This window comes from Suillus plorans (assembly GCF_016647745.1).
Source record: "Suillus plorans strain S12 chromosome Unknown HD556scaffold_7, whole genome shotgun sequence".
Classification (NCBI taxonomy): Eukaryota; Fungi; Basidiomycota; class Agaricomycetes; order Boletales; family Suillaceae; genus Suillus; species Suillus plorans.
Genome location: NW_024537391.1, coordinates 894,165 through 919,760, shown reverse-complemented (window position 1 = coordinate 919,760; position 25,596 = coordinate 894,165). Strand labels below are relative to the sequence as shown.

General features: G+C 47.6%; 9 protein-coding genes across 9 annotated transcripts; 7 read left to right on the top strand and 2 right to left on the bottom strand.

Moving 5' to 3' along the window:
- The first annotated feature begins 187 nt into the window (after positions 1–187).
- Positions 188–2,080, top strand: HD556DRAFT_1524594 (uncharacterized protein). Its single transcript, XM_041309235.1, has 2 exons — positions 188–716; positions 772–2,080. The coding sequence occupies exons 1-2, from the start codon at positions 296–298 to the stop codon at positions 1,605–1,607; spliced, it is 1,257 nt and encodes a 418-aa protein (XP_041165165.1). The 5' UTR covers positions 188–295; the 3' UTR covers positions 1,608–2,080.
- A 1,422-nt stretch (positions 2,081–3,502) lies between these two features.
- On the top strand, positions 3,503–4,717 carry HD556DRAFT_1229484 (uncharacterized protein; the record flags this gene model as incomplete). Its single annotated transcript, XM_041297283.1, has 1 exon — positions 3,503–4,717. The coding sequence occupies one exon, from the start codon at positions 3,503–3,505 to the stop codon at positions 4,715–4,717; it is 1,215 nt and encodes a 404-aa protein (XP_041165164.1).
- A 200-nt stretch (positions 4,718–4,917) lies between these two features.
- On the bottom strand, positions 4,918–5,737 carry HD556DRAFT_1229122 (ribonuclease H-like domain-containing protein; the record flags this gene model as incomplete). The annotated part of the gene is made up of 5 exons (XM_041297271.1): positions 4,918–5,043; positions 5,102–5,256; positions 5,313–5,408; positions 5,465–5,586; positions 5,640–5,737. The coding sequence occupies 5 exons, from the start codon at positions 5,735–5,737 to the stop codon at positions 4,918–4,920; spliced, it is 597 nt and encodes a 198-aa protein (XP_041165163.1).
- A 1,471-nt stretch (positions 5,738–7,208) lies between these two features.
- On the top strand, positions 7,209–8,163 carry HD556DRAFT_1430131 (uncharacterized protein; the record flags this gene model as incomplete). Its single annotated transcript, XM_041304876.1, has 4 exons — positions 7,209–7,322; positions 7,379–7,511; positions 7,561–8,026; positions 8,076–8,163. The coding sequence occupies 4 exons, from the start codon at positions 7,209–7,211 to the stop codon at positions 8,161–8,163; spliced, it is 801 nt and encodes a 266-aa protein (XP_041165162.1).
- A 37-nt stretch (positions 8,164–8,200) lies between these two features.
- Positions 8,201–13,340, bottom strand: HD556DRAFT_900808 (nucleoporin). The gene is made up of 20 exons (XM_041311987.1): positions 13,073–13,340; positions 12,909–13,019; positions 12,766–12,862; positions 12,300–12,715; positions 11,276–12,248; positions 11,038–11,228; positions 10,887–10,992; positions 10,664–10,835; positions 10,507–10,616; positions 10,322–10,454; positions 10,197–10,271; positions 10,070–10,146; positions 9,933–10,018; positions 9,549–9,886; positions 9,350–9,489; positions 9,047–9,296; positions 8,874–8,994; positions 8,713–8,817; positions 8,516–8,658; positions 8,201–8,460 (listed from the first exon to the last, which is right to left on the bottom strand). Exons 1-20 carry the CDS (start codon positions 13,278–13,280, stop codon positions 8,224–8,226), a joined length of 4,089 nt encoding a protein of 1,362 aa, XP_041165161.1. The 5' UTR covers positions 13,281–13,340; the 3' UTR covers positions 8,201–8,223.
- Positions 13,341–13,931: 591 nt separating this feature from the next.
- Positions 13,932–15,964, top strand: HD556DRAFT_1430129 (ferric reductase NAD binding domain-containing protein; the record flags this gene model as incomplete). The annotated part of the gene is made up of 7 exons (XM_041304875.1): positions 13,932–14,042; positions 14,097–14,367; positions 14,419–14,909; positions 14,971–15,277; positions 15,325–15,489; positions 15,542–15,771; positions 15,830–15,964. 7 exons carry the CDS (start codon positions 13,932–13,934, stop codon positions 15,962–15,964), a joined length of 1,710 nt encoding a protein of 569 aa, XP_041165160.1.
- A 1,515-nt stretch (positions 15,965–17,479) lies between these two features.
- Positions 17,480–20,433, top strand: HD556DRAFT_1339253 (ATP-dependent DNA helicase). Its single transcript, XM_041302030.1, has 15 exons — positions 17,480–17,598; positions 17,651–17,708; positions 17,762–17,805; positions 17,854–18,032; positions 18,082–18,166; positions 18,221–18,253; positions 18,301–18,446; positions 18,500–18,777; positions 18,830–19,091; positions 19,146–19,158; positions 19,209–19,400; positions 19,450–19,531; positions 19,596–19,630; positions 19,682–19,826; positions 19,877–20,433. The coding sequence occupies exons 1-15, from the start codon at positions 17,530–17,532 to the stop codon at positions 20,332–20,334; spliced, it is 2,079 nt and encodes a 692-aa protein (XP_041165159.1). The 5' UTR covers positions 17,480–17,529; the 3' UTR covers positions 20,335–20,433.
- An 82-nt stretch (positions 20,434–20,515) lies between these two features.
- On the top strand, positions 20,516–23,236 carry HD556DRAFT_1438697 (WD40-repeat-containing domain protein; the record flags this gene model as incomplete). The annotated part of the gene is made up of 8 exons (XM_041305862.1): positions 20,516–20,971; positions 21,024–21,102; positions 21,160–21,459; positions 21,510–22,002; positions 22,055–22,194; positions 22,249–22,595; positions 22,655–23,070; positions 23,122–23,236. 8 exons carry the CDS (start codon positions 20,516–20,518, stop codon positions 23,234–23,236), a joined length of 2,346 nt encoding a protein of 781 aa, XP_041165158.1.
- A 1,010-nt stretch (positions 23,237–24,246) lies between these two features.
- Positions 24,247–25,316, top strand: HD556DRAFT_900775 (uncharacterized protein). Its single transcript, XM_041311986.1, has 6 exons — positions 24,247–24,334; positions 24,387–24,492; positions 24,566–24,703; positions 24,761–24,807; positions 24,857–24,943; positions 24,997–25,316. The coding sequence occupies exons 2-6, from the start codon at positions 24,396–24,398 to the stop codon at positions 25,222–25,224; spliced, it is 597 nt and encodes a 198-aa protein (XP_041165157.1). The 5' UTR covers positions 24,247–24,334; positions 24,387–24,395; the 3' UTR covers positions 25,225–25,316.
- Positions 25,317–25,596: the final 280 nt, after the last annotated feature.

Genomic DNA, 25,596 nt, shown 5'->3' with positions numbered 1-25,596 from the left:
AAAAAATTCATTAGCTCTGTAAGCTTCGAAGTAGCGATTCGTTTGTATCGTCACCGCGAAATAAGGCTCAACAAGTTGGTGCTTACCCTGATTGAAGCAACATTTCAAAGAGAGAGAAAGAGAAAGAAAGAGCAAGCCTGGAGCCGCATCCGAAAAAAAAACCAGGCGTTTTAAATATGAATGTCACGTGCAATTTGTTAAGGGCTGGTCAAGGTGATCGTCTGCATTCGCGTGGCTGCATTGTGGCCTGAAGGACTTTTGTAACAGTGTCCACCATCCTTTCAACAACAAAACCATGGCAAATCTTGTCCATCCCCCGCTTGATTTCTTGCACAACCCAGCCACTCATCCGCCGTCCTGCCTGGGTTTTGGTTTTGGCCTTTCAGTAAACTCCGGAGCTAGTTGGCAGTCTACAATGACCATGGGACATACGCAGCCTGCTGCATTCCAGCAATTAGCCTCTAGCATGAACCTGCCTGCTTCTGCGCATCGCTCACAGAAAAGAAGACACGAATTTGACGATGAAACCGAAAGCTCCAGTCGACATGGCGCCCGGGACGTAGCTATGGACCGAAGTCCAACACCAGAACGCCCTAAGCGTGGGGCACCTAAGCGAGCAAAGATCACCTCTGCAAATAACTCAAAAGATGACAAAGGCGGAAAAGAAAATAGTTCAGTGGGTTCAGATAACGATGTCGACGTTGGCGTTCTCCTTGGTATGTCGGTTTAGTCGCCTATCGTATCCTGGTAAATCTAACCTGCTTTAATTAGCGAGTTTGCCACCGCAATCACTACTTCCTCTGCTTAATTCCATGCTTAGTGCTCAGCCATCACTTAAATCTCTTATACTACCTCTGATACCCCGTCCGACGCTGGATACAGCTATACAAGCTCTGGAGCAATCAGCTCGAAAACTTCGGGAAGCATATCCTTATTCCAACCCTTCATCATTTGCGCTAGGATCATCATCATCAACTACTTCCTTTGGTTTTGGATCTGGGATTACAAACTATAGAACACCCGCCGGCGGCCTACCATCTGGCTTCACACGTTTCGGCCAGCAGAGTCCAGCAGGCCCACCTGATGGTGGCATGCGAGAATCATACATCCTATCACGTCTACGACCCGCTATACATGAATTCGTGTCCGCCTCCATGTCATATGTGCCATATTTTTCCTATGCATCGCCTTCATTGCCGTTGCACGTTGATTCTGGTGCTTCGTCACAGTCGCTCTCTGCAGCCCTTCAGCTGCAACACAAAGACAGGTCTCATCCGTCAGAGACTTTTCTCTTCCTTTCGGCCCTCACGAACCATATCCTTTCTCAACCACCTCTGACACAATCATCTCTCGCCCCTCTGTTACTACCCCGGCTAATTCAGGAGTGGCGAGCCTGGATAGATCGGATAGACGAGGTCGTGAATCAACAAGGGGGGATGTTCGGAGTGGACACCGTTAGAAGTTGGGAAAAGGGCTTGGATGAGTTTGCCGAGGCGAAAGGTCCGGAGGGATGGCAGGACATGCGAAAGGTGCGAGATCAGTGGGTAAGCAAAGTCGGCTGGCTGGTGGGAAGGAATGTTCTACACCTAATGGAGGAGGAACTTTGATAATGGAACTCTACTGTTGATGATCCTGAGCGGAGCTCTCGTTGGATTATAGTTTACTGATAGGTCATAAGTTTTTTTTTTCTCGTGGCACTCATTAAGTGTGTATTTAGTCATGATCGATTATTATGCTCGCAGTTTGTATGACTATATGGAATGTGCACACCTGTTTCAAATTCGTCATATCATCGCACATCTTTAGGTGCATTAGCTTTCAGATCTCAGACGCCGCAGCCTGGGTGCCTGCAGTTCCGGCGATCCCAAAACACCTGAGTGTCTTATCGTGCAGGGGTTGCGACCCCGGAGTTCAGAATCTAGATGCCTTCGGGTCAGTCAGCTTCAGTGGCTAGGTGACTCCCAACAGCGTTTAGAACGTTGTTCTAACTCTAAATCTATGTTCTCAAGTCCTCGTGCCGATGTGCCCGGATCATCGTCAAACGTCAGTATTTTGCAAGTCTGCATGTCCAAAACGCCCAGTTCTAGAGTGACATCAAGAAGGGGGGTAGACCCTAGATTCAAAACGTGTTCAAAACACCTTTCAAACTCCGTGACTATGTTGGCTTACATGCTAGAATCTAGATATCATGAAGGTTTTCTAGATTGCGACGAGGTGCACTCCGACTTTTAAGCTTAAGGTTCGAATCAAAATCTAGCCTGGGCTGCGGAAAGTCACTTGGTAAATTTCAAAGACAGTAGAAAGACTATTTCTGAGTTCGAACGCACTGCATGATGCTGACGGATCGCCAACTCAAATAAATTTTCAGCATCTTGGTGACACGCTGTGAACGTCGAAAATATGGCTCCAATGTGTCGGGCTCGAGAAAACACCGTGACCGAGCTTGCTGCTGGTCTTCTAGTGCCAGCGCCTGTGCTAGATCAACACATGTTGTTGCCCCAGTTTTCTCCGTTGATCGCTACCGGAAAACGACTCTGGGGTGTCCCTTCGAGCCGCATCAAGCGATAAGAAGCTTGACAAGGAAAAGCAAGGATTTTTTTTAGCAAGACCATGACACCGGTGGTGCACGTTTGTGCCCTGCATCATCATTCTAGGAACCTTGTCTACGATAGAGTGGACCAACCCTGCTGTGAAAATAAGCTCAATGTAAGCTTTCAAGCATGCTTCTATGAAATGCACATGCGCGACGTAATCTGAAGTCAATTATGAATTATTAGTTCTGGAATAGTCCAACGAACGTTCCACTCACCAAAAGGCCGGCCTGAAGTGTGCACGCGAAACTCAGAACGATCTTGGAGCGCGCAGAAGTACTAGTGACTTATCGCACATGACGGAGAGTGTTTGTCACTGTTTACTTTAGAACCTTGTCAATCGAGCCCTCCAGAATCGGACGAAATCAGAAATATTGTTCAAGGCAGAAGAAGACTAGTCTCCCAAAGCTTGCCTTGCAAGTAAGTCGAAAAAAAACGTGCAAAAAGTCAGAAACGTTATTGACCAGCGTGTAGTTGCGAGCTCATGCATGCTTCATCATGCATCCCGCCTGCTTAAATGTTCATATATTCCGCCAGACACCACGTCTTCATTTTCTGCAATTTTGCAGTCAGCTGCAGCTCGCGCTTGGACACGACGTGTTAAATACCATGGATCTCTTCTTCCAAACAAGAAGCATGTCGGGATGTCTAGAAAATCACGTTCTGACGAATCGTTCGTGCGGCAACCTCAGACACCACGTCGAGGTCAATATGTCATACCCATAGATCCCGACTCCATCTCTATAAGGGAGGCTTCGTGGAAGGATCCAGGTCGTGCGGAACCAATGTATATCCCAAACCCTCCCTCCGAATCCGCTACTTTCGTCAGTGCCCATTCCCTCGCCGCTGCGCCGATACCTCACCTACCAACTCCCACCTCTTGTGAGATGTTCTATCAAAATCTCTTGGACATGCATAATTACTCGCACTCATCGCTCACTACACTCGTCAACTACCATTTCTCAAACCCTCAGGACACGCGTCTCCTTCGTTCAACTCGTTCCTTCAATTTCTTGGTTTCTCTTGCTTTGAGACAAGCGGCTTTCGGCACTGCTGCACGTCTTCTCAATGCCATGAAAGCCGAGTCGGTCCTACCAAATCTCGAAACGTGGAAATTAACTGTAAGGTGGTTGGTACGGACTGGCAGATGGGACGAGGCTATGAGACGTGTTCAACGTGTTATGAGAAGAGAGCGGTGGCCAGAAGAGTTGGGCTTACGATCTGGGCATCAGGATGGACTACCATTGCCTCTGTGGATGGAGTTTTTCGGCTCTTTGAAACGCGGTGCTCTACGACGGTGGGTTAAAATTCCGCAACGGCGAGGCTATGGATGGAAGTCTGCGAACTTCAGATGCGTGGTCTTGCAAACATCCACGGTCTCTGGTTCAATGCAGGTTTCTCGCTATCGTTCTCTTATGAACATGTTTCCACTCGTTGCCTCGCCCGAATATTCTCAGCTGCCACCAAGGGCCGTCTTTTTCATCGCGCAGGCTATGATTCAGTTGGGAAACCACGTCAAGGCGCTCGAATCTACTTCATTATACTTCCAAACGCTCCCCAGGAGACTCAGCCGCAGACAACAGCACGCAGTGCTGGATATCATTCACCTGCACATCAGGGCTGTAACTGAGAAATCAGGACTTGGTCGACATTTCGCCCAACGTCGTATTATCTCCCATCTACTTTCAGCTCACCCTGGGATCCGACCATCGTCAAAAACACTATTTTTAATCCTCGCAAGTCTCCGGTCTTGCAAACGATGCGGGACTGTCGCCATGAAGTGCCTCAAAACCTTTCGCACGCGGTGGGGTCCGCGCACAGAATCCAGCGTTGTCAGGCGGCGGATCGCTAGTCTTTCCATCAAAGAAGGACGTCTTGATATCGCCGCGGTTATGCTCGAATCTGAGCGAACACTTCGCTTGCAGAAGCAATCATGGCGAACGCAACGGGACATTACGGGAGGGGCATCCCCTCGGGCTTTTACCAGGTTACTTAGACGGCCAACTGGAAAGATTTTTCATGGAAGGGGAGCCGAGAATAGGAAATGGCAGGCGTTGAAGAGGAAGGTTTCAATGCTGAAGCAAAGAAGAGTCGAGGATTGTGCAGTGACGTACCGAGTAACTTAGCCAGTAGTTGTAGATTTACTTGGAACTCCGAGGCGAAGCCAATGCACCCATACATAGAGTCATAAAGCCCATAACGAACTGGCATAAAACGAATTGGCATAAGACGAGTGTATAGTAGGATTAACAGCATCTAAATACGAAATAGTCCTGCGGAAGAATGTCATGTAGGTGTAAAGAGTAGTAATCGGCATGGAAATTGTTCAGAGATAGCAACGGGAGAATGTGCTAGGAGGAAGGGATGAGGGCCAATTTCCGATGGCAATTGCCCCTTCCCATTCAGACGAAACAGTCCGATACAAGTCAAGTGCAGCACGCGCATTCTCGACCTACGGGAAACACATTACTCAGGGGTCGAGCAGGACTGACATGATAGTAGGAACTCACTGGGTGAAGCTGGCCGTCTTGACATCGACGGCACATCAAATGCCACATAAGAGTTTGAAGGCCGATCACCTGATTAGGGGACCGAAGAGCGTTTCGAAAAGGCTGATATAGAGCAACGTCCCGAGTACCCACTGCGGGATGAGGAATTCCTAGAACTGGGTAAGACGTCAATAAGTGACGGCCGGGGTAATTGAACGAAAGCTATGCTTACCAGAGAGATCGTTCCACAGACTGTGTCCAATAAGTACCTTGCCCTTGATAAGGTCAGCAACGTGCTGTTGAACTTGGGCGAAAGTAGGGGTGTCGGCTGGTGTGATAGGTCGTGTGAATAGCAGAAAAATGACAGTGGGCTGTTGAACTCACGAGAAAGAAGGTGAGAAGATTCTATACCGGTGGTTGCAGTTCGGTAGTCGCTGACTTGCATGGTAGGTGATACGTATGTATCAAGCATGACTTGTCCTTTGTAATCGACGATGGAGACGCGTCTGGAAAGTCAGTGTTATAGATGAGCGGGTCATGAACAATCCGCATGACGAACGCAAGCATTGCGGTTGTTCCACCAGGACCAACGCCGACATTCATGCAAGATAGAGCGAGTATTTTATCGCTGGATGGGACAGGGTACTTAGTAGCCATCTTAGTGAGATAGAGGACTGGGTCCTACCGTTATATCCTCCAAGACATAGCGATCGAGATCCATGTCGTAGACTTCATCAAGAAGGAATAGGCTAGCTCGACACAAGGTGCGTTCGAGCATGAGCCGTGGTTGATTGATGTAAAAGCCCGAAGGTGGGCACGTAACATTAATGTGAGTTAGGACTTGAGCATTAAAATAATAACGATCTACGGCAGGAAGGAAGAGCTTAGCCTTGTGGAGATCTGGTAAGATTCATCCTGACTCGAAGTCGGGTGAAATTAATGCGAGGTACCTGGAAAAAACACATGATGGTCCTGGTGACGATGCTTTCATGTACAAGCGTGATTACTTACGTCTGTAGACAGGAAATTCTAGAGGGAAAATTGAGTGGGACCGAGTATGATATCGTGAATCGCTTAGTAGTAGTAGTTGGCCATTGACTGTTGTACTATGACTCGGGCTGACATGGAGGAGAGCAAGGAGGAATTAGAGACATCTGAAGTAGATCTGCAAGTATGTTTATGATTGAATGAATGATGTCGGAGCAGTTTGTTACTTACCAACTTAGAAGACTATCGGTTATCGCCGACGGGGTGCCGGTTATTCAATATTGAGTACTATGGAAGTAGACCTAATGTATCAGAAGAACAAGAGGTGGGTGGGGCGTCAAATCAGGTCCCTTCGCCTAATTTGTGCAACCGGGGATTTACATAAGTTAGTAGCGGTATCATCGGAAATTTATCGTGGAGGGGGGGCATTCAGCTCGTAGCAACGATATCAATTGAAAAAAAGAACGCATCAGCCATCGCCCAACAAAGTGATATTTAGTACTTGATAGCGCGCAATAAGCGCGACAATGGCCTGAGAGCGTTATGTGAACTTTGAAGCAATGAAACCCTCGCCTTTGAAACGCGGTGATCCCTTAAACCCCTGATGCAGTCGAACAACGTCCTGGATCGCGCGACTGAGCTCTGTATTAAATACGTCAACTCGAGGAACCTAGTCACCGAGTAACATTACCTTCCACTGCCACAGTTTAGACGTAAAGAAACACGATGAAAATTAAATTCAAGCACCGAAGCGAACTGACTTGGCACGGATTACAACCATGTTCAAACTAGAGTTGTGATAGAGTTGTCCCATCCGACTTTTCACGCCAGAAGACCAGGTGATCGACAGAAGAGTCGGCAGTCCCACAATATTCAAACTCCGTCACGGCCCATATCGGCAGGGCATAACTCACTCATTTCTCCTTCAATCCTCGTTCAACAGACACAGTGATATCTATCTCAATTAAAGTAGGCTAGAAAGCACTGCTCTACCTTGGCTTCATAACGAAAATCTATGCTCCATTCGGCAATTTCCACATACGAGCCAAATTATGGTGCCGAATCCGAATTTCCATATATGTCACAATATTTGCACAAAACAAATCATGATCATTCCTCGACGCCGACAGTCATGGCCAACATGGCAGACAAACCAGCGCCCGAGCAGGAGAAACAATGCCGTATCTGCTTCGATGGCGAAGACGACTCATTGGGAAGACTTATTCGTCCTTGTCTGTGCAAGGGTTCCATTAGCGTCAGTCACCTCCCTCCAATGATTCGAATCTCGATACACTGACATAGGCTATTTAGTATGTCCATATATCCTGCCTGAAAAAGTGGAGGAACTCGTCTTTCAGCAACAACTCTTTCTATCGCTGTCCACAGTGCCATTACCGTTATCACTTTGCTCGGACCAAAGCGATCGGGTTGGCGACCAACCCGAGTGAGTGAAACCCCCTCCACATACTGAGATGATACTGACGTCCTTCCAGTCGTAGTTGGCATGATATCTTCCTTTTTGTTCACCTTACTTGTCATGTGTTCGTCCTATGTTACAACCTATTTCATGAGTTCCTTCGACGATTACTCGTCCTACGGATCATCATACTACTTCTTCATTTCGCCGATTGACGTTGGCCACGATCTCATCCGTGCAGCATTACGAATACTTCGAGACCAGGACGCATTTCCTCTAGAAGACAATGCTCCAAGACTGACGAGGACTAATCCTGCCCCGTTCCCATCCTCACCATCATTCTTGAAGCAGTTTGTGCGCAGGTTCGTGATCGGCCTCCCTATGATAGGTGCCGGATCTATAGTTCATATGCTGCTGTCGCTGCCTCTTCTTGGCCCAGTCCATTGGATAGCTCGTTTCAGGGGGAACAGAAGCCGGAGGGGTAACTCAACAGACATAGCTGCGATGATCATCCTGGGTTTACTACTTATTGGGATTGCGAGGCAGGTCTCTCTTATTCACATTGCATGTTTGCCTGATCATTGCATCCAGGGCGTTATACGAGGCGTACAAATTGACAAGAAAGATCAGCGAACGTTTACTTCTGTTTGCGGAGGATGTCATTCTGGAAGTCAATTGATTTACCCGACATAGGTGTAGTAGGATTTTATGATGAGTAATAGATAAGGCATCCCATGTGCTACCAGTTTCTTCTTAGCTGACGTTTGATTCCTTCATAAATTGCCTTTGTCTCCGCCTGATTGCCACCTAGTTCCGCCAGATACTGTCCAACAGCGAGATCTATTCTGCCAACAGGGAATTCTCCTCGGGGAACTGAGGATTGAGGGCGTTTTGCCTCCTCGAGCCAGTCATTTAAAAGAATTGCAATGTCAGCGGATACGACTTGCACGCCACTTTGCGTGTTGAAAGGCGGTATCTGTGGTGCCGAAATTAGATTCACTCGTGCAAAGTTCTCAGATGAGACCCATTACCTGTGATTCATACATCTCATGGAGTACATCCCACACATCCCCGTAAGGAACGCCACACTGAACAAGCACCCGAGGACTCCAACCGTTTGGTAGTTGTGTTCTGTTTTTGAGAGCGAACTTGACCAACAATGATGCAATGTACTCTGAAATTATGTTATGAGCTGAGAAGACCTAGAATAAGTGCAGTCTTGACTCACTCAAGGGGAAGGCACTCTCGGAGGGGTAAAATCGTTTCCCTAGTGGAACAACACTTGCGATGATGTGGTCAGCATTGGTTTGTGCATCCGCACCCTTCTCAATTGCTTAACGAGATGCGAGTAAGACAGGCGCCACCTTTTCGTAAACTGACCTTACGTACCATCATCAAATATCCTATCCCATATAGGACGGACAACGTGTTCATCGTGATGATCAGAGACATGCAAGATCAAGAGCTTCATGACCGGTAGATCGAATGGTTCCGCATAAACTTGATACAGCTGAAAACGTACATAAAGAAAACAACGACTGAGACCTTTCATTGGGACATACCTCCGACATGGTCAACAAGGTCTTGCTGAGATACTTTATTTTCTCTCCAGCTTCTCCAGGATCATTCATATGAGGTAAGAGGGCATTGTATACCTCGAGCTGTACTTGAGCAACGTCCAGTTTTTCTTCGAGGTTGGTAAGGAAAGAAATAGCAGTCTCGTGCCTGCCACCGATGGTCACGGGATGAGACTTCGCATTGGCAACGGCCAGTGTCAGGTACTCGAGGCGTTTGTCCAACAGCAAGTCAGTACTGTATGTCTGATGAGGTGTCGATTGAATAGAATAGATAGACACAACACTCACTCAGACTCTGCTAGGACAGCAAGTATCTCTGCCGCGCGCAACGGTTGACCGTCTTTCACATAGAATTGCCACAAAAGTTGATACTTGGGCACCGTGATCGGTTCCCGCTTCAGGTGGGCTTCCAGGAATGGAGGCCGCATCTACAATCATTCCAGACTTATCAGCGAAGTCAAGATTGTTGAGCACGACAACGACGTACCGCCAAAAGCTCGTCAGCAAGACCACGGTTAATTAACCACTCATATAACGTAGAGTGAAACATCTCGTCCTCGCTGGAAAATGCAAGGTCATAGGCATGGCTGCGGATAGCTTCGGGGTCGTCAATTGCGTTTGACGCTGACCCTTTTACAGAAGGACTCTGTGAGGCTTGTTCCTCAAAGACGCTCAGAGAATGCAGGACAAGGTCGTAACACTTGAGTCGTCTGTCGCAATACTCCTTTCGGGCGTCATTTTGCGGACATGCCGCATACCAGTACTCGAGGCCCAGATTATCAGGGTCTAGTGCCTGGGCGCAACTCAATGGAAGTTCCACAGCTCCTGAGCGGGTGTAAATATAGTGACCACTAGACCAAAACGTACTAACCTTTGGCATAACCGAGCTGCTGGTATTCACCACAGACTTCGCGAATTTTGTCAAAGTCTAGCATCCGTGCACCTTTGGTAAACAGTCTGGTGCAATACAGTTAGAATCATGAGCCCCATCTGGTATCTTCAATTTACCTCAGAGATTCGCCGAGCCAGTTATGACGTTCGGAGGGATTCCGTGACTCCATAGCCTTACGGACGCTTTCACGAGCCTGATTCACTGTAAGACGGATCACTAAAACAGGAAACAACTACGACTAACCTTGTACAACATGACATCGTCTGTGCTGCAAAACGAGCCACAGCGTTGCTGTAGTACCTCACTGATTGTATCCACCTGTACAGAGCTTGTCATCCCAGTGCAGCAGATTTACAACAGATACGCACGCTAATCTGTTGACCGATCTGTTGGTCAATTACGACGTTAACCAATGCACGTGCAGCCGTGACACCATTTTGTGAAGTAATAAGGTCTTCAAATGTCATGGAAGTGATCAACTTTTGCGTATCAGGATCGCACCTGGCAATCAGCTTTGAGATTAAAAGATTCCCTGCCCATCAGAAATGCTTACTGGGCTGTCAGCTCCCCCAGCCTGTAATCGTTCAACAGAAGTATGAAAGATATTGCTTCGATTGTCCTGGATAACAGCGCTTGGAGCTGGGAAACAGAATTTTGCTCAGCCTAAGGAAGGATTAAGCGAGAGCATCACGACGTGGAAGACGAATAACCTTCCAAGCTTCTTGCTCATTGCCAGATGACGCCCGCGATACTGAATGCTCTCCGGGAGCAGAGTGGAATAGGTGAGGGTTTTTATCCAGAAACTCCTTCAGTGCGAAGAGGTTTTTCTGTACAGTTACCAAAAGGTTATCCTCAAAGTTCGACTGTTGCAAACCAGGGGGGCTGTGCGATTTCAGTATGAGAAGAATTGACTACAAGGGTTTTGGACCTTACCCTGGTTTTGTTAACTTGTCTTTCCACAGTGGTCGTACTAGACGTGCGAAGTATATAGCAAAGCCCTCCCTTCGACCGCTAAAGATGGCACTACCAGAACTGTCGCCTGAAAGGTGTGAGTTCGAGTCTGATTAGAGAAGGCACTACTCACTTGTACCGTAAGTCACTCGTTCTGTCCAGATTGGTCGCTCGCCAAAATCATAAAACGCTTGCTTAGCAACGTTGGCAATATCGGGACTAATTGTGCAGAGTGTGCCACTTGTCGATGGCTCTCCAGCATCCAGGAAAGTATTCCCGCTTGCAAGACCGAGCAACATGGCACATGTCTGGTCTCTTCCAAAACTATATAAAAGTGAGTTTTTGAGCGATGTATATACAAATAAACCTACCTGTCTCTGAACTCAATTATTGGCTGCACCACTCCCTCGGTCTGGACTTCTTCTATGACCGCTTTGAGATAGTCCAAAGCTCGCCTTTTGATCAAAAATGTGAGACCGACATTCGTGAGGATCATAAATTGTCGTGAAGGCTCGGAGAATTGTGTTGCGAGTTCATTTGTGACCGGAGGTGAAGGAGCAACTGACCCAGGGGTCGATTCTCGGGGAACCGTCGCCATTGACCATGTTCGACCAGGGATGGCCAGCAAGGTAGCATATTCAGTTAAAGGAGGTCGTTGATTTGCTCCAGTTCCATATGATGAGGGACCATATATCGGTTGCTGGGATGGTTGTAGTTGCGATGGCGGATTCAGTTGCCCGAGCGAGCCAATTCGAGTGAGATCAGGTGCGGTGCAAAGCAAAAAGTCTGTCCCATCTGTATCACCAGGCTGAGCTGAGACCATTAGTCCGTCCAAATAACACGAGTTTTCAAGTCCTGACACGATGAATGGACGGGATGGAGGTTGTGGAGGAGAGTTTCGGGTGGAGCTGTTGTAAGCAGGACGATGGGGACTAGATTGCTCGTCTGGATGCAATAGATTTGGGGGTGGAAGTCGTACATGAATGAGTTGTAGGGGTCGCACACCGCCCGCAGCACTTGGGGTTGGCCCATATGAAAAACCATATGCCGAGGTTGATGGAGAGAAGTACAAGCGTACGCCGTTCATGGTGATGGCTATCAATTGAACCCCTGTCCGCGATTCACCCAGGTCTAGGACGTGTAAAGCCACGATCTGGAAGTTTGAAGGGGTAAGAGCGGGAGAACCAGGTGCCTTCTCTTGCGCAGACTTGTAAAGGTTCGACATAGTTTGCACATGGTGCACAGCCTTCTCGCTGCTGGCCTGGTAGATAGATATCGAGTTCCTGGCAGACAGGGTATAGAAGCAATTGCGTTTTGGATCCGAGATCACAGCAACAATACGGTCTAGGTGCAAGGGTCATTCATCGCAAGTCAAGGACAAAACAAATCACAGACCTTCCGACTTTGGTGAGGTGAATCTCGGGAACAGACTCTGTACACTTCCAACAGAGTGGTTGACTATATGCACCCGTTTCGAAAACCAAGATTCGCTCTGTTGATAGTGCAGTTCGTACAAACAGCCATCTTGAGAACCACACATAAAAATGCGCCCGTCGGACATCCCCACAACAGAGGTCATTTCGATGTCAGTCGAAACTGTCATGTCTGTTGCATACATCCTGATTTCTTTGCGGGAGCGATTATTGGTACCAATGACGGTGGACATGGACAACCCAATTAAAAGAACTGATACAGGAGTGCAAATGACCATGACGGATGTGATCTCGTCGACGAAGACGCCGACTTTTGGTTTTACGACAGCGACATGCGTGATGACGTCCGGTTGGTCGACAAAGGAGCTTATGTCTTGGCTTTGGAAGGGTTGTATCAGTTTGAAAAGAGGCGTGAAAGGGATACATACCCCTCAATATAATCCCAAAGAAATAGTTTATGATCAATTGATATCCATACACGCTCGATTTCGGGTATTAGACCCATGTGTGAAGTAACGTTGGTAGCTATGAAGCTTTAGGCTAGCATCAGAGCCAAATTTATTAGACTTACTGTTATAATACTGAAACAGTGCTTCAGGAATGCCTACAAGCCTCCTCTTCTGAAATGGTGCCCGGTAGTCGTCGGGAAAGACACTATAGAGTGCTGACGACTGCCCACCGGCTGTCAAGGGAAGTTAGAGATGCTGTGAATGTGCCGGAGGGTTTCCAACTTACGGGTGGTGAGCATGTCACCGATATCTGGTATTATCTGGACATCCTTCATGAACTGGTCGTGCAATACGCGACTTGCGCTTTGGAGACCTGGAAGGTCAAGGGCAGAGGCCGGCCTTTGTTGGTTTTGGTTCTGACGAAATACTGATGGGGATGTTCCTATACTTGGCTGCTGTCGATACGACGTAGAGAAGGGGGCTAGTGTAGCCATTACAGTGGTGTTCTGTGCAATGAGCAGTTGAACAAGTCGCGTCAAGGAAACAAATCTTACAAACCACGTGCCATTTTGCCTTATATGGCTCCATCGTTTCACTTCAAGTCTTGTCAGAATTTTCTTTCATCCTGCGGCCTGCCTACTGGAGTATAGGCAGTCTAACGATCAAGTGATTGATTTTGCAAGCTGCGCAGTCAGGCGGCGATATTGCAAACACCGCCGAACACCGAATTTCGACAGACCTCTCCACCCGGTACTTTGCCTGACGTGACTACCAAAATCGAATGGAATTAGCACGGTCCTGGGAGGACGGTATAGGGACGATCACTGTCACGGGGATGCAGTGAATTTCAGCCTCAATGGACAATGTTCAATAATTATAATTAGAGCTGCTACGCGCTGAATTGACACAGCTGGACAAATGAGTTGCCGTAACCACGTCGGACGCCGGAAAGATTCTAGATAGCGACAGCCTTCCCGGGGTACAGCTTGTACTATGTATAATTCTACTATCCCGGCATCACCTTGTCATTGTCCTGTCCGGTACCCTTTATAAATCCCTTCTTAGATCTAGCGCCTTGTTTTTTCTCGTCTTTCTTACCTACATTTTGGGCAGGTCCCACTTTTCTACTTCCGCAACATCATACCATGGGTGAATCTTGGTTTCAGAGCGAGTTCCTCAACCCGAGGAGGCTTGTTTTCAATGTCATATTTTACGGTATCCAATTAACCCTTTTCGCTCTGGGTTGGTATCTGCAAGTGAGCCTCATTCACCGCACCAGATTCGACAATTACTCACTACGCGTCTAACAGGCCACTGACACTAAATTGGCTGCTCTCAATGCTCTGAAATGGTCTGTCTGGACGTCGCGTGGTGCTGGTCTCACTCTTGCGTTCAACGCGGGACTGCTCCTGGTCCCCATGCTGCGCAATATCATTCGCGTCGTTCGTCCCAAGCTCGCGTGGCTCTTCCCTGCCGACGAGAACATCTGGTTCCATAGACAGGTCGCATACTCAATGGCATTTTGGGCAATGGTACATACCACAGCTCATTATGTCAACTTTTTCAACGTCGAACGCACTCGTGAGTGCTGCAGTGAATTTTGGATTGACTCTTGTTATTAATGTCTTTCAGAGGTTCGTCCGGAGTATGCATTGCAGATTCACTATACACAGGCTGGTGGTATAACTGGCCATTTCATGCTCCTCATCATGGTCCTCATGTATACCACTGCACACCACAAGATCCGCAACCAATGTTTCGAAGCTTTTTGGTACACTCATCACCTCGCCTTCTTCTTCTTCATCGGCCTTTACAGCCATGCCACTGGGTGCTTTGTCCGCGACTCTGCAAATCCGGACTACACTTATACTTTCCCCTTCTATTCTACGGAGCACTGTCTTGGCTACGAAAGCTGGAGGTTCACCATTTGGCCTGGTATTATCTATTTCGGCGAAAGGATGTACAGGGAGTATCGTGCTCGAAGGACAACAACGCTATCCAAAGTTCTTGTACATCCTAGTGGAGCCATGGAACTGCGGATCATCAAACCTAGTTTCAAGTATACAGCAGGCCAGTGGCTCTTTATTCAGGTCCCAGAAGTTTCCCAATGGCAATGGCATCCTGTGCGTAACAAGTAGATCCCCGCTCGGCTTTCGTATTTTCTGACCGTCGTAAAAAATATAGTTCACTATCACTTCTGCTCCTGAAGACCCCTATGTGTCCGTTCACATTCGTCAAGTTGGTGATTGGACTCACTCCCTAGGAGAGCGGCTTGGCTGCGGCCCATCTGTGGTTGCTGCGATGACAAAAGCCGCCATGAAGGGCATTGAAAAAGACGAAACCGAGTACGGCGGCACTCGTGGCGAATTTGTCGAGCTCGAACCCAATGTTTCCCGCTCACTTCCTCGCGTTAGAATCGACGGGCCTTATGGCGCTCCTGCTGAAGATGTGTTCGACAACGAAGTTGCTGTGCTAATTGGCGCTGGTATAGGTAAGAAACGACGTAGAGCCTAATGCTTGTTAATTACATCTATATAGGTGTCACTCCCTTCGCGTCAATCCTCAAACATATCTGGTACCGTCAAAAGAAAGGTGATCTTGGTTCCCTCCGAAGGGTCGAATTTTTCTGGGTTTGTCGTGATGCGCCCTCGTTTGGCTGGTTCCAGAGCCTATTGCAAGATGTTGAGGAAGCTCAAGTTGACCGTGAGTTATTTTGATTGACCTAGGAAATATTCAGCTCAAATGCAATATCAAGCAAATTTCCTACACATCAACATCTACCTCACTCAAAAGATCGATGAAGATATGCTCTGGAACATTGCTGTCAACGATGCTGGTGCCGATTATGATCCTCTCACGTTGCTTCGTACTCGCACCATGTTTGGCCGCCCCGACTGGAAGAGCATCTACCGCAGGATCAGGGAAGCAATTGAGATCGGTCAGTATCTCCCTGGTAGCAGTGCACAATTGAAGACCAAAGTTGGTGTAAGTCTGAAGAATTCAGTCTTCTTCCTGATAATTGTTCTCATGGTTGCTCTCGCAGACCTACTTCTGTGGTCCGGGTGTACTGGCGAAATCTATCAAGGCAGCAACTCTCATGCACAGTAGCAATAATGTCGAATTCACGTTTGCCAAGGTCTGTTTTTTTTTCATTATTCGTTGTTCATTCCAATGTTGAACATGTGCATTCACAGGAACACTTCTAGATTTTTGCTTTGGCCGTAATGCATGTTTTCAAGTTCGTGGAGGAGTCTTGTGTAGTCAATTTGTAAGGATGCTATATCTATAGTGTGTTTGGGATATATATGTTGGATGTATTGTCACGGTGTATTGAAACGTATGTTTTATCGGGTAGTTACTGGTTGAACTGTATCGTGAAGTCACATCTGAACATAGCACCATGTGCTCAACGTCAGTAACAATCAGTTCCAAGTTATTTTTGCAAGCGTGCTCGGGAGTTGGCCTGAGTTGGCTGGGGGACATCCTGGGACATCGGATATTATACGGGCTGAAAGTAGAAGGAACGTTCGAGATGGTGCAGTAAAAGGAATAGACCCATCAGATCCCACCGCTTAGGAAGCCAATGAAAAGCAATAGATTTGCGAGATCCTGAAATGTGATGGACCCTGCCTCGTTGGATAGCCATGCGGTGCTGTGAACGGCGAGGGGAGGCGTTGGTTGACGGCATCACTAGCGCTGACAGTTTGCTAGGTATGGCCGCTTGGGTGAGGGCCCAAAACCATTGTCACTGTCCATGATGACATCTACAATCGAAATTTGCTTGAACGTGATGGATGAGGAAGGGGACTTGTTTCTCGACAGCGCAAATGGCAGTGGAGCCAGGACCCTTTTGATTTCGTTTGTTTGTGCCACTATCACCGCAGCTATCATGATCGGAACGGCTTATCGGTGAAAGTTTGAACTGGCGACAGATTGCCAATTTTCGATAGCTGAATACCTCTGATACCCGGAGCTTCTTGATGACAGCCTGGGTTCCGAACTTGCGGAGCATTTAGCATCATTGCGGTCCTCCTGCCGATGGGCGCGGATGCACGTACTGTGAGTGTACACACAGTCTGGGAATGTGGAGAGCTATAAGCGAGTGCCAGGTCCTGCAAACTTGCAGTCTAGTTATTTGCTTATTACTCGCTGAGGTGCGCCGACGATGGTTTCTGCCGCCACGAGCGGAATCCAAACTCTGAGATGTCCACAATTCATCAAATACAGGGCAGTGGTAAATCAGTCCACAGCAGTTCTTCTGGATCGGTTGAATGGAACGGGTAGCATTGACATTGACAGAGCGCTCAGCCCCCAGCGCACGTTCCAAGAATTTGAAGTTTGATAAACCTAGAGAAAATGCTCATGGGTAGTACAGGCGCTGCTGAAAGGCGCCTCCTATGAATTCCCGACGTCCAACTTTTGTCTTTAGGTGCGCACAGAACATGATATCGATAGTCGCTAAGGTGAACAACTTGATCACCACAATCATTAACATTGATGGTGGACGTGGTCGCATCCTGAATGGTCGTATGCACAGTGTGCGTAGGAAAGTGATAAGCAATTGGGTAAGTTGTGACACATGGGCTATGCATATTGATGTCGATGGGCATCAATCGATGCGCTCAAGCTCTGCCCATTGATGCAGGTGTCCAAATATGGAATCAACCAAATAACGCGTAAACAACTGTTTAAATGTCACGGTTGCCCCGTTCTGCTGCGTGTTAACGTTCACCTCGAATTCAAATGGAAGACGCACATAGAGTATTGAAGAATATATGGGATTTTCCATCTTTGAGGTTGTCTCAAGAAGAGGCCAGTTCTCACATCATACGTGAAATTCAACTACTGATACTGTATTACATAGGTCATTAAACGCCTGATTGTGGACAACGAGAATGCACTGGTTTTATATCCCACGGGAGGTGATGCAACCCGTTTTTTCGAATACTAACAGGCGTTAACGACCACCGCTTAGGTGGGAAAAGTCTCACCTATCAGGTTCCAGCATTATGCCTTCCAGTAACGTAGTTACATTTCCTGAGTGTGACATCACTGACATTATTACAGGGGCTGACTGTGGTGATATCTCCTCTCATTGCTTTGATGAAGGATCAGGTCGATGCCCTAGTCGATCGTGGGGTGAAAGCTGCAAACCTGGACAGCACGTTGGGCGCAGAACGGGCAGCCTGGGTCAAACAAGAGGTTGTCTCAGGGCGTCTAAAACTGCTTTATGTGGCTCCTGAAAGGTTCGCATTTATGTACGACTTATGCATCACTCGGACAATATTTTTCTAGGCTGAATAATGAAGGATTCATTGCAATGATGAGCCATGTCAAAATCTCACTGCTAGCCATCGACGAGTCGCATTGCATCTCGCAGGTGTGTCTGGTATGGATAATTTGTACGACATTTTCATTCATGAGTGGGTTGTAGTGGGGTGCAAGCTTTCGGCCCGAGTATTTAAAGGTAAGCATGCCGTGCACCTGTTCTGGTTTGCACTCATGGGCCTGTAGATTGCGCGTTTTGCAGAGGAAATGGATGTAGAACGTGTCCTCTGCTTGACGGCAACCGCTACTCCAAATGTGGCAGAGGACATCTGCAAATCATTCTTCATTGATACTCAGAAAGGTGTGTTTCGCACCCCAGTGTACCGGTCAAAGTAAGTGCTCTCGCGTTCCCATTGTCCCCACTAATAATAGTTTTAAATGCTAGCCTGGCTTTGCAAGTTCAAGTCGCAAATACTCTAGATCAAAAACTCGATACTCTTATTCCCTTCTTGAAATCTCGAACCGGACCTGCAATCATATATGTGACCCTGCAGAGACACACGGAAGAGGTTGCCGACCATCTTCGCCCTCATGGAATGAAACCAATGGTGTATCATGCCGGATTGCGCGGCGATGAGCGTACACGTGTCCAACAGCAATTTATGGAATCAGATAATGGTATAGTTTGTGCTACCATTGCTTTTGGCATGGGAATCGATAAGGGTGAGTCGTTCGTTCAATTCAATTTCGAGGCCAGTGCGTTAACTGGTCCAAGCCAACATCCGCCAGGTGGTCCACCTGTTTATGCCGAAGACTCTTGAGAACTATTGTCAGGAAGTTGGCAGAGCAGGACGCGACGGTTTACCGTCCACGTGCTTGATGTTTCTTTCTGCGCCAGATATCCCTATTTTGGAGGGATTTTTTCGCGGCGATACGTGCAGCAAGAGGAGCCTCCACTTATGGCTCCAAGAAGTAGCGCTCAAAACACCTGATGGGGATGGCACATTGAGCTTCAACAATTACCAACAATCTAAAGAGTAAGCAATTGAGTCTCTGCTGTATGGCAATCCCTTATCTTGTCACACTTTTAGGTATGATATTCGCGTACGAGATTATTTTGTTTGTCAATTTATATTGCTGCTCACTTTTTGCAGCCTACCATCCTGGGCTTATGTTATGCACAACTCGAGCTCGAGTACAACTACATCCGTGCTGTGACGCCATTATACTCTCAGTATGATATATCGTCGTGCACAGCTGACGGTTGGCAGAAGGTAATGGGTGATAAGTCCGAGGTAGCAAAGACAATTAAGATGTACTGGAAACCCCGCGGGTCGACTTACCAGGTATGTCTTTGTAAGTGCTGTGGTTCATCCCTCTAACGAACTGTCACAGATCGATGTAGTTGTTGCAGCTCAACAGTCAGGCCAGGATCGCGGAGATCTCGCGAGAAAAATAAGTGATTGGGAGCTCAGCGGTACGGGATCCCGTTCTACGTTCTGCAGCATTTCTTGGTACTAACTTATATCTCTGTTATCTAGATTGGGCTAATGTGAAAGCTTCACAAGTTAGAGCAGTAAGTATAATTGATCAATCCAATATTTTGTCGATTGAAATGTTGCTGCAGCGATATAAGATACTCAAACCTCTCCCGATGGAAAAAGAAGAAATAGCAAATATCGCCGAGATGATGTACAACCGTATGCTCGATAAAGAGGAGGAGGCCGTAGTCAAGCTCCAACAGGTGATTAATTTCGCTACCAATGACGAATGTGAGTCCACAATTTTTGACGCATATATGGTGCCTATGTCTGGAGTATAGGCATGGCACAGTGTCTTGCTTCATATTTCGGGGATGAGGCGGCCATTCCTACTGGCTTGTGCGGATCGTGCAGCTTCTGTCGAACGGGCAAGGGCATAACTTTTGAGCCAGGGATCACCACTTTGCCTGATCCTATTAAGATCAAGGCCATTCTGAACGCATGTCCCGAACGTGACGACCCTCGCCTCCTCGCGCGCATGGCATTTGGTGTTACGTCTCCCAGGTTGACAGCGGGAAAGTGGTCCACCAGTCATCCGCTGTTTGGAAGCATGGTAGAAGTTGATTTTAATGCTCTGGTAGAAGCGTTCGACAAGGAATGTGCAAGAGCAGGATACGCAAATGCTGAACCCACACCGACAAACAATAAGCGTCCTGTGTCGCAGTCGGCTTCTTACGGGGCCTGCAGCCGATCAAGCGGAGGGAGAGGAGGTACCAGCAAGAGAGCACGAAGAGGTTAATTCACGGGTTGAACGTTTGAACAGAGTTTAACAGACAAACTAAATTACCGATCTTTTTATTGTAAATTACAATCGTACTGTTGATTACGTAATCGAACACTTCTGTTGAACATTAGGGACCTCGACGTCACGGTACAATCATTTCTGACATTACAAACCGGACATTGAACTGGTTATTTCTATGTCTGCTGCAACGCCTGCAGCCTCGTCTTCTGGAGGTGTTTCTCCAGTCAACGCCAGTGCACCCGATGTCACCCAGAACGTAAGCTCAATTGACCGCCTGGTATTGGAGTATCTTCGCTCTCGAGGACACAAGGATGCAGAAAGGGCTCTTAATGAATCACTTGAAAGCGGGAGCGTAGATGAGTCTGCGAAGACTGTATCTGCTGAAGACCTCATCAAGACTCTTGCTGTTTATGCACAAAAGCCATCGCGCCCGGGGGACAATGTATTGAAGGAAAGTGCAAATGTTCTACAGGAACTGACGGCGATGGGAAATCCGCCGAGTATACAGACCTTGATTGCTAGCCTTGGTACTGTTGGCGCGGAAGATATCCTGTCTGTTGATCCAACGGACAAGGAGGAGGGATTCCGAGAGCTCGAAGCGTGGGTTGAAGGTTCACTTGACATGTACAAGGTACTCCGAGAGCATCCATCTGCCATAGATGTAGGTTAATTCTATCGCATAGCCGGAATTTCGACCTATCCTGTTTCCCATATTTTGCCATTTCCATCTGGATCTTGTGCAGCGAGGATTCAAGGAAGCTGGTATGTCTGGCAAACCTTGTACTGTATTCGTTCGACCGATATTTCTACTTTTCTTAGCCCTGCGCTTCTACGCGACATATTCGCCGTCTTTAGCCCCGATGCATCACGCTACTTTACATCATCTCTCGACTCTCCTGCTTCCCTCACATGTTCAAAATGATGATGATGCACAGCGCTTCAAAAATGAAAAATATGTCATCAGAATGAGCCGGTCAGGTTTCAGCTTGTTGGTGGGATGGCTGACAGAAGGAGTTGGAGGTGAAGCCACTGGCGCAGGGGATGGTTTCTCTGGCGAGAAAGGAAAGAGAGGCCGAGCAGCAATTATGCGAGTGGTGAACAACCATCTTCGCTTTGATGGTAACTTTTTAACCTCTCAAACAATGTGTATGAGCTCAAACTTAGGCTAGTGACTTCTGCGAGCGCTACAGCAGTTTCGCCCAATGCATGGGAAGAATCGACTGGCCTGCTGTCGCAGCTCATTCCGCAAACAAGCACTTCTGTCACTCCTAATCCTCATACTTTCAATGCCTCCAAAGGCGAACTAAAACTTGGCCCTGCCCCCATCTCTGAAGAGTTGCGCGCGGAGACTGAACGCGTCATCCGCGAACAATCTGTACTGGACCGCGATCCCAATGCTCAATACGACTTGCAATTCCTGAGGCCTCCAGCTGTCCTGGGAGTTATCTCACCCACTGAATCAGACATGCTTCCTTATCCCCAGTCGTTCAAAACGGTCGATGTTCAAAGAGAGGTCGAGAAAGTACGAGATGCAAGGAAACGTATACGACTCGAGCCCTCTGCGCTAAGTTCTATTGACATGAACTCGGTGCAAGGAGGCGCTGCTCGTGCGCGTGGCTTGCCCAGCATTTGTGCGTATACGCTACATGACGTCGGAGAAGGGTAAGTATTTGAAACAGACTTAGCATATTTCCTAACGAAATGATTTGAGCAGTGCGCCGTGTTGCACCTTCTCACCTGACTTGACTCTGATGGCGGCCGGCTTTTCTGAGAGTTACATTCGTTTATGGAGCCTAAAGAATGAAAAACTCAAGGGACTACGCAATGACTTCTCTCTGAGTTCAGTGAAGGATTGTGAGTTCTCTCAAGTTGAATGAGTGACAACGATGGTGTTTATTCGAACGCTAGCTGGGTCGTTGTCGAAAATACAGCAAAAAGAAGGAAATACAACCCGAAAGCTCGTCGGCCACAGCGGTCCTGTGTATTCTTTATCCTTTGATCCATTGGGAGGATCAGCTGTGCCCCCAAGATACCTTCTCTCTGCTTCAGCAGATGCAACTACACGACTGTGGTCCCTTGACACAATGACGAATGTCATTGCTTTTCGTGGCCATCAAAACCCTGTATGGGACGTTCAGTGGAGTCCTATGGGCATCTATTTTGCAACAGCAAGCCGTGATCGAACCGCCAGGTTATGGTCAACAGACCGCACATCGTGTTTGAGAATCTATGCAGGGCACTTGAGTGATGTGGACGTGAGTGACCTCGCAGAAGATAAGTTTCCCATAACTGATTTTACGTCTGTTGTTTCAAGTGCGTCCGGTTCCATCCTAATTCGTTATACCTCGCTACGGGTTCAAGTGATTGGACTGCGCGGCTTTGGGATGTTCAACGTGGTGCTTGCGTTCGTGTTTTTATCGGCCATCAAGGGAGCCTTTCGACGTTGGCTATTAGTCCAGATGGACGATATCTCGCCAGCGCAGGCGAAGACCTCGCAATCAATCTTTGGGATCTCGGTTCTGGACGTCGTATCAAAAAAATGACTGGGCATACAGCATCTGTATACTCTCTCTCATTTAGTGCCGAGTCATCCATGCTTGTTAGTGGAGGTGCAGACTGGACGGTACGCTGCTGGGACGTGAGGGGAGCTGGTGGATCCGGTAAATCACGGGAGAGTGGCGTTACTGAATCTACTATCACACGGACGAACGATGACGAAAACAATGAAACGTTCGTTCCATGCAACATAGCCTATGCCATTGATATTGACATTACCATCAGATCTGACCTGCTCGCGACGTTCCCTACCAAACGGACTCCTATCACCAACGTGCACTTCACCCCCCGTAATTTATGCTTGGTAGCGGGTAATTTCCTTGCACCCGACTCACGATAATTGATTTGCCACTCTTGTTTTTTACGTCATTGTTCACGTTGATGTGGAGTATCTCGTATATTCGCGTTAAACCCAACCCATGATATCCTATTGCCTGCAGCCATCCGTGCTAGCACTAAAATCACTCGGCTGGTTGTCCACTTCGTGTCCATGCTGCTTAATCCAAGTCTTCATAGACTGCAGCTATTCATCTCCGATTTCCCATCAACTGCTATCGCCACTTTAGATCGATCCTTGCTGTAGTCAATGTACTCAAGCAATCGCTTGATAATCTCGATGTCATGGGAGGACATTTTTTAAACGTCTCTTCCACATCCTGACTTCCGGCAGTAGGGGGTTGTCGCACTTTGTTCCTGCGTGAGCGGTCTTCGTCATCGTCCTCCATACTACCAGATGTGCTTTCAGCATTGGTTGATCCCTGACTACTCTCAATACAGCCTTCATCTTTCTTGTCGTACTGTTATAAATTAGATTGGCATAAGCAAGGCATAAGCGATCAAACAAGACATTCCAGCTTCATTGGGTCATTGCCTTGTTGTTTGCTCTTTCGATCCCGAAGTCGTCCAATTGTATCACGTACTTCTGTGAAACTTGCTCATCTCCGTGAGCAAACCGAGAGGAGGATAGTTCTTCAAACTCTTCGGAAGACTCTGCTGTCAGCGGGCGAGGCACGCGTGTGCGGCGGAGTATCTTAGATGAATGCATTGATAAATACAAGCCAGTTCTGATCTTCATTGGCCGGCAAGCTCTCGTATATATAGTGATCTGGTGGCTCAAAGGCTCGCGAGTAGCAAGAACTCTTTCATGTTGTGCTTGGGCACCTTTGAAAAGAAAGGACCAGCTTGAAAGTCATTAAAGGGAGATCATAATTTACGACAGATACGGCAGGTGCGTAGTAATCCTTGGTCGTGCTCGTGGTTGACTATAGTTGGTTTTGTTAATGGGAGGAAGCCTAAGAAAGCCCAAAGAATCTTCAAGTCGTATTGCACCGATAATGAGTCACGTGAGCATGCAGTAATAGCCCTTTCAGCCGAGGCCTCACCCCACTGCACGTCAGACGCACGCAACGACGAGTTTTAACGGTCCTCACTCACAGAAGTTTGTCCAGCATTATTATGAACTGAATTTGGGTTGATCCTGCAATCTGCAGATACACATAATGGATAATGATGCCGTGATGGAAGGCGGCAGCTCCTCCGTACAGGTAGCGCCGCGGCTGCCCAGTATTGAGAGTGAATACACTTCCTCTTTGATGCGTACGTACAGTGATTCGCCAAACATCCGATTGTGCTCAAGTGTGATGTTTTTGACTTCTGGTTTGGGGAATAGCCAATGTCCTCCCACCTGTCCGCGAGTTTCGAGATATCCAAGTCAAGGTGCATATTCGTCGACCTGAGAAGGACTCCTGGGCATATCTTGGACGTGCTTTAGTATCACAGGAAGTAGTAGGCCAGTCCTCTCGTGTCGGTAAGCATCGTTTGATTCGCGAGATTACGTTCGATCTCTAATCATATCCCCATGCAGTTGTACGCTCGTTGACATCTAGCAAAGTGTTGGTCGCATTCGGAGAGGTAGCAATGACTTCACTTCAATATCATGAAACTTATCAACTAGACGCAGGTATCCGAGCTCCAGGCCGAAAAACGTGGCAACTTCGTTGTCGTCGGTTGCGTCGAGGGTTCTCGGGTTATCTCATGGTCTTTGAACGTGATTGGTCGTCCTTTTTGATCGTGTCATACCAAGCTCATACCGAATTTCAGGCCGTGAACAACTCCGAAACGCTTCGCCTGCTTGCAAGCATTGAACTTGCATGCTATCGTTGCAGACTCGCCGTAGTTGATCCACGAACCCATACCAAGGCTCGTCGGCGCATTGAGCGCGTCATTAAAGAGGATAGACGCAGGAGACATAGGCGTCGTAAAGACCAGGATGCAATGATTGACGCATTCCAGCAACAGCATCTCGGCGATGATGTGCCAGATTCATGAACGCATTCACTTCTTGACGATGGATGGATTAGACAGAGTAACGGCGTGTTGACCAACAACCGTACATGATTGCGCAACCTTGAAGGTGCGCAGTAACATGCACATTGTATTCTAAACACTACCCCCTGACAACTTCTTATTCTGGTGGCCTGACTTCGAGCATGTACTATTTAGACAAAACTGATGTTTGTTTACCGCATATGTGGGCGACTTGACATTATTATTCATCCCATCAACTGTCTTAAGATATGCACAATATGGTTGTCTGTTCTCACAAAATTTCCAGCACAAGTTGCGTACAGGTATCAAATTTTCCTCTTGTATTGCACTCCGGTGGCGCCGTCCCGGGGAATATATATTACGAATGTAAAA

Bases quoted from the DNA above. Each gene is read 5' to 3' on its own strand.
- HD556DRAFT_1524594 (XM_041309235.1), top strand. From the start codon at position 296: ATGGCAAATCTTGTCCATCCCCCGCTTGATTTCTTGCACAACCCAGCC. The intron at 717-771 runs GTATGTCGGTTT...TGCTTTAATTAG, and splicing joins CGACGTTGGCGTTCTCCTTG to CGAGTTTGCCACCGCAATCA.
- HD556DRAFT_900808 (XM_041311987.1), bottom strand. From the start codon at position 13,280: ATGGCTACACTAGCCCCCTTCTCTACGTCGTATCGACAGCAGCCAAGT. The intron at 10,455-10,506 runs GTAAGCATTTCT...GCTGATTGCCAG, and splicing joins CTGGGGGAGCTGACAGCCCA to GTGCGATCCTGATACGCAAA. The intron at 9,490-9,548 runs GTACGTCGTTGT...GAATGATTGTAG, and splicing joins TTGCTGACGAGCTTTTGGCG to ATGCGGCCTCCATTCCTGGA.
- HD556DRAFT_1339253 (XM_041302030.1), top strand. From the start codon at position 17,530: ATGGAAGACGCACATAGAGTATTGAAGAATATATGGGATTTTCCATCT. The intron at 17,806-17,853 runs GTAACGTAGTTA...ACATTATTACAG, and splicing joins TTCCAGCATTATGCCTTCCA to GGGCTGACTGTGGTGATATC. The intron at 18,033-18,081 runs GTTCGCATTTAT...ATATTTTTCTAG, and splicing joins CTTTATGTGGCTCCTGAAAG to GCTGAATAATGAAGGATTCA.
- HD556DRAFT_900775 (XM_041311986.1), top strand. From the start codon at position 24,396: ATGGATAATGATGCCGTGATGGAAGGCGGCAGCTCCTCCGTACAGGTA. The intron at 24,704-24,760 runs GTAAGCATCGTT...ATCCCCATGCAG, and splicing joins AGGCCAGTCCTCTCGTGTCG to TTGTACGCTCGTTGACATCT. The intron at 24,944-24,996 runs GTGATTGGTCGT...ACCGAATTTCAG, and splicing joins TTATCTCATGGTCTTTGAAC to GCCGTGAACAACTCCGAAAC.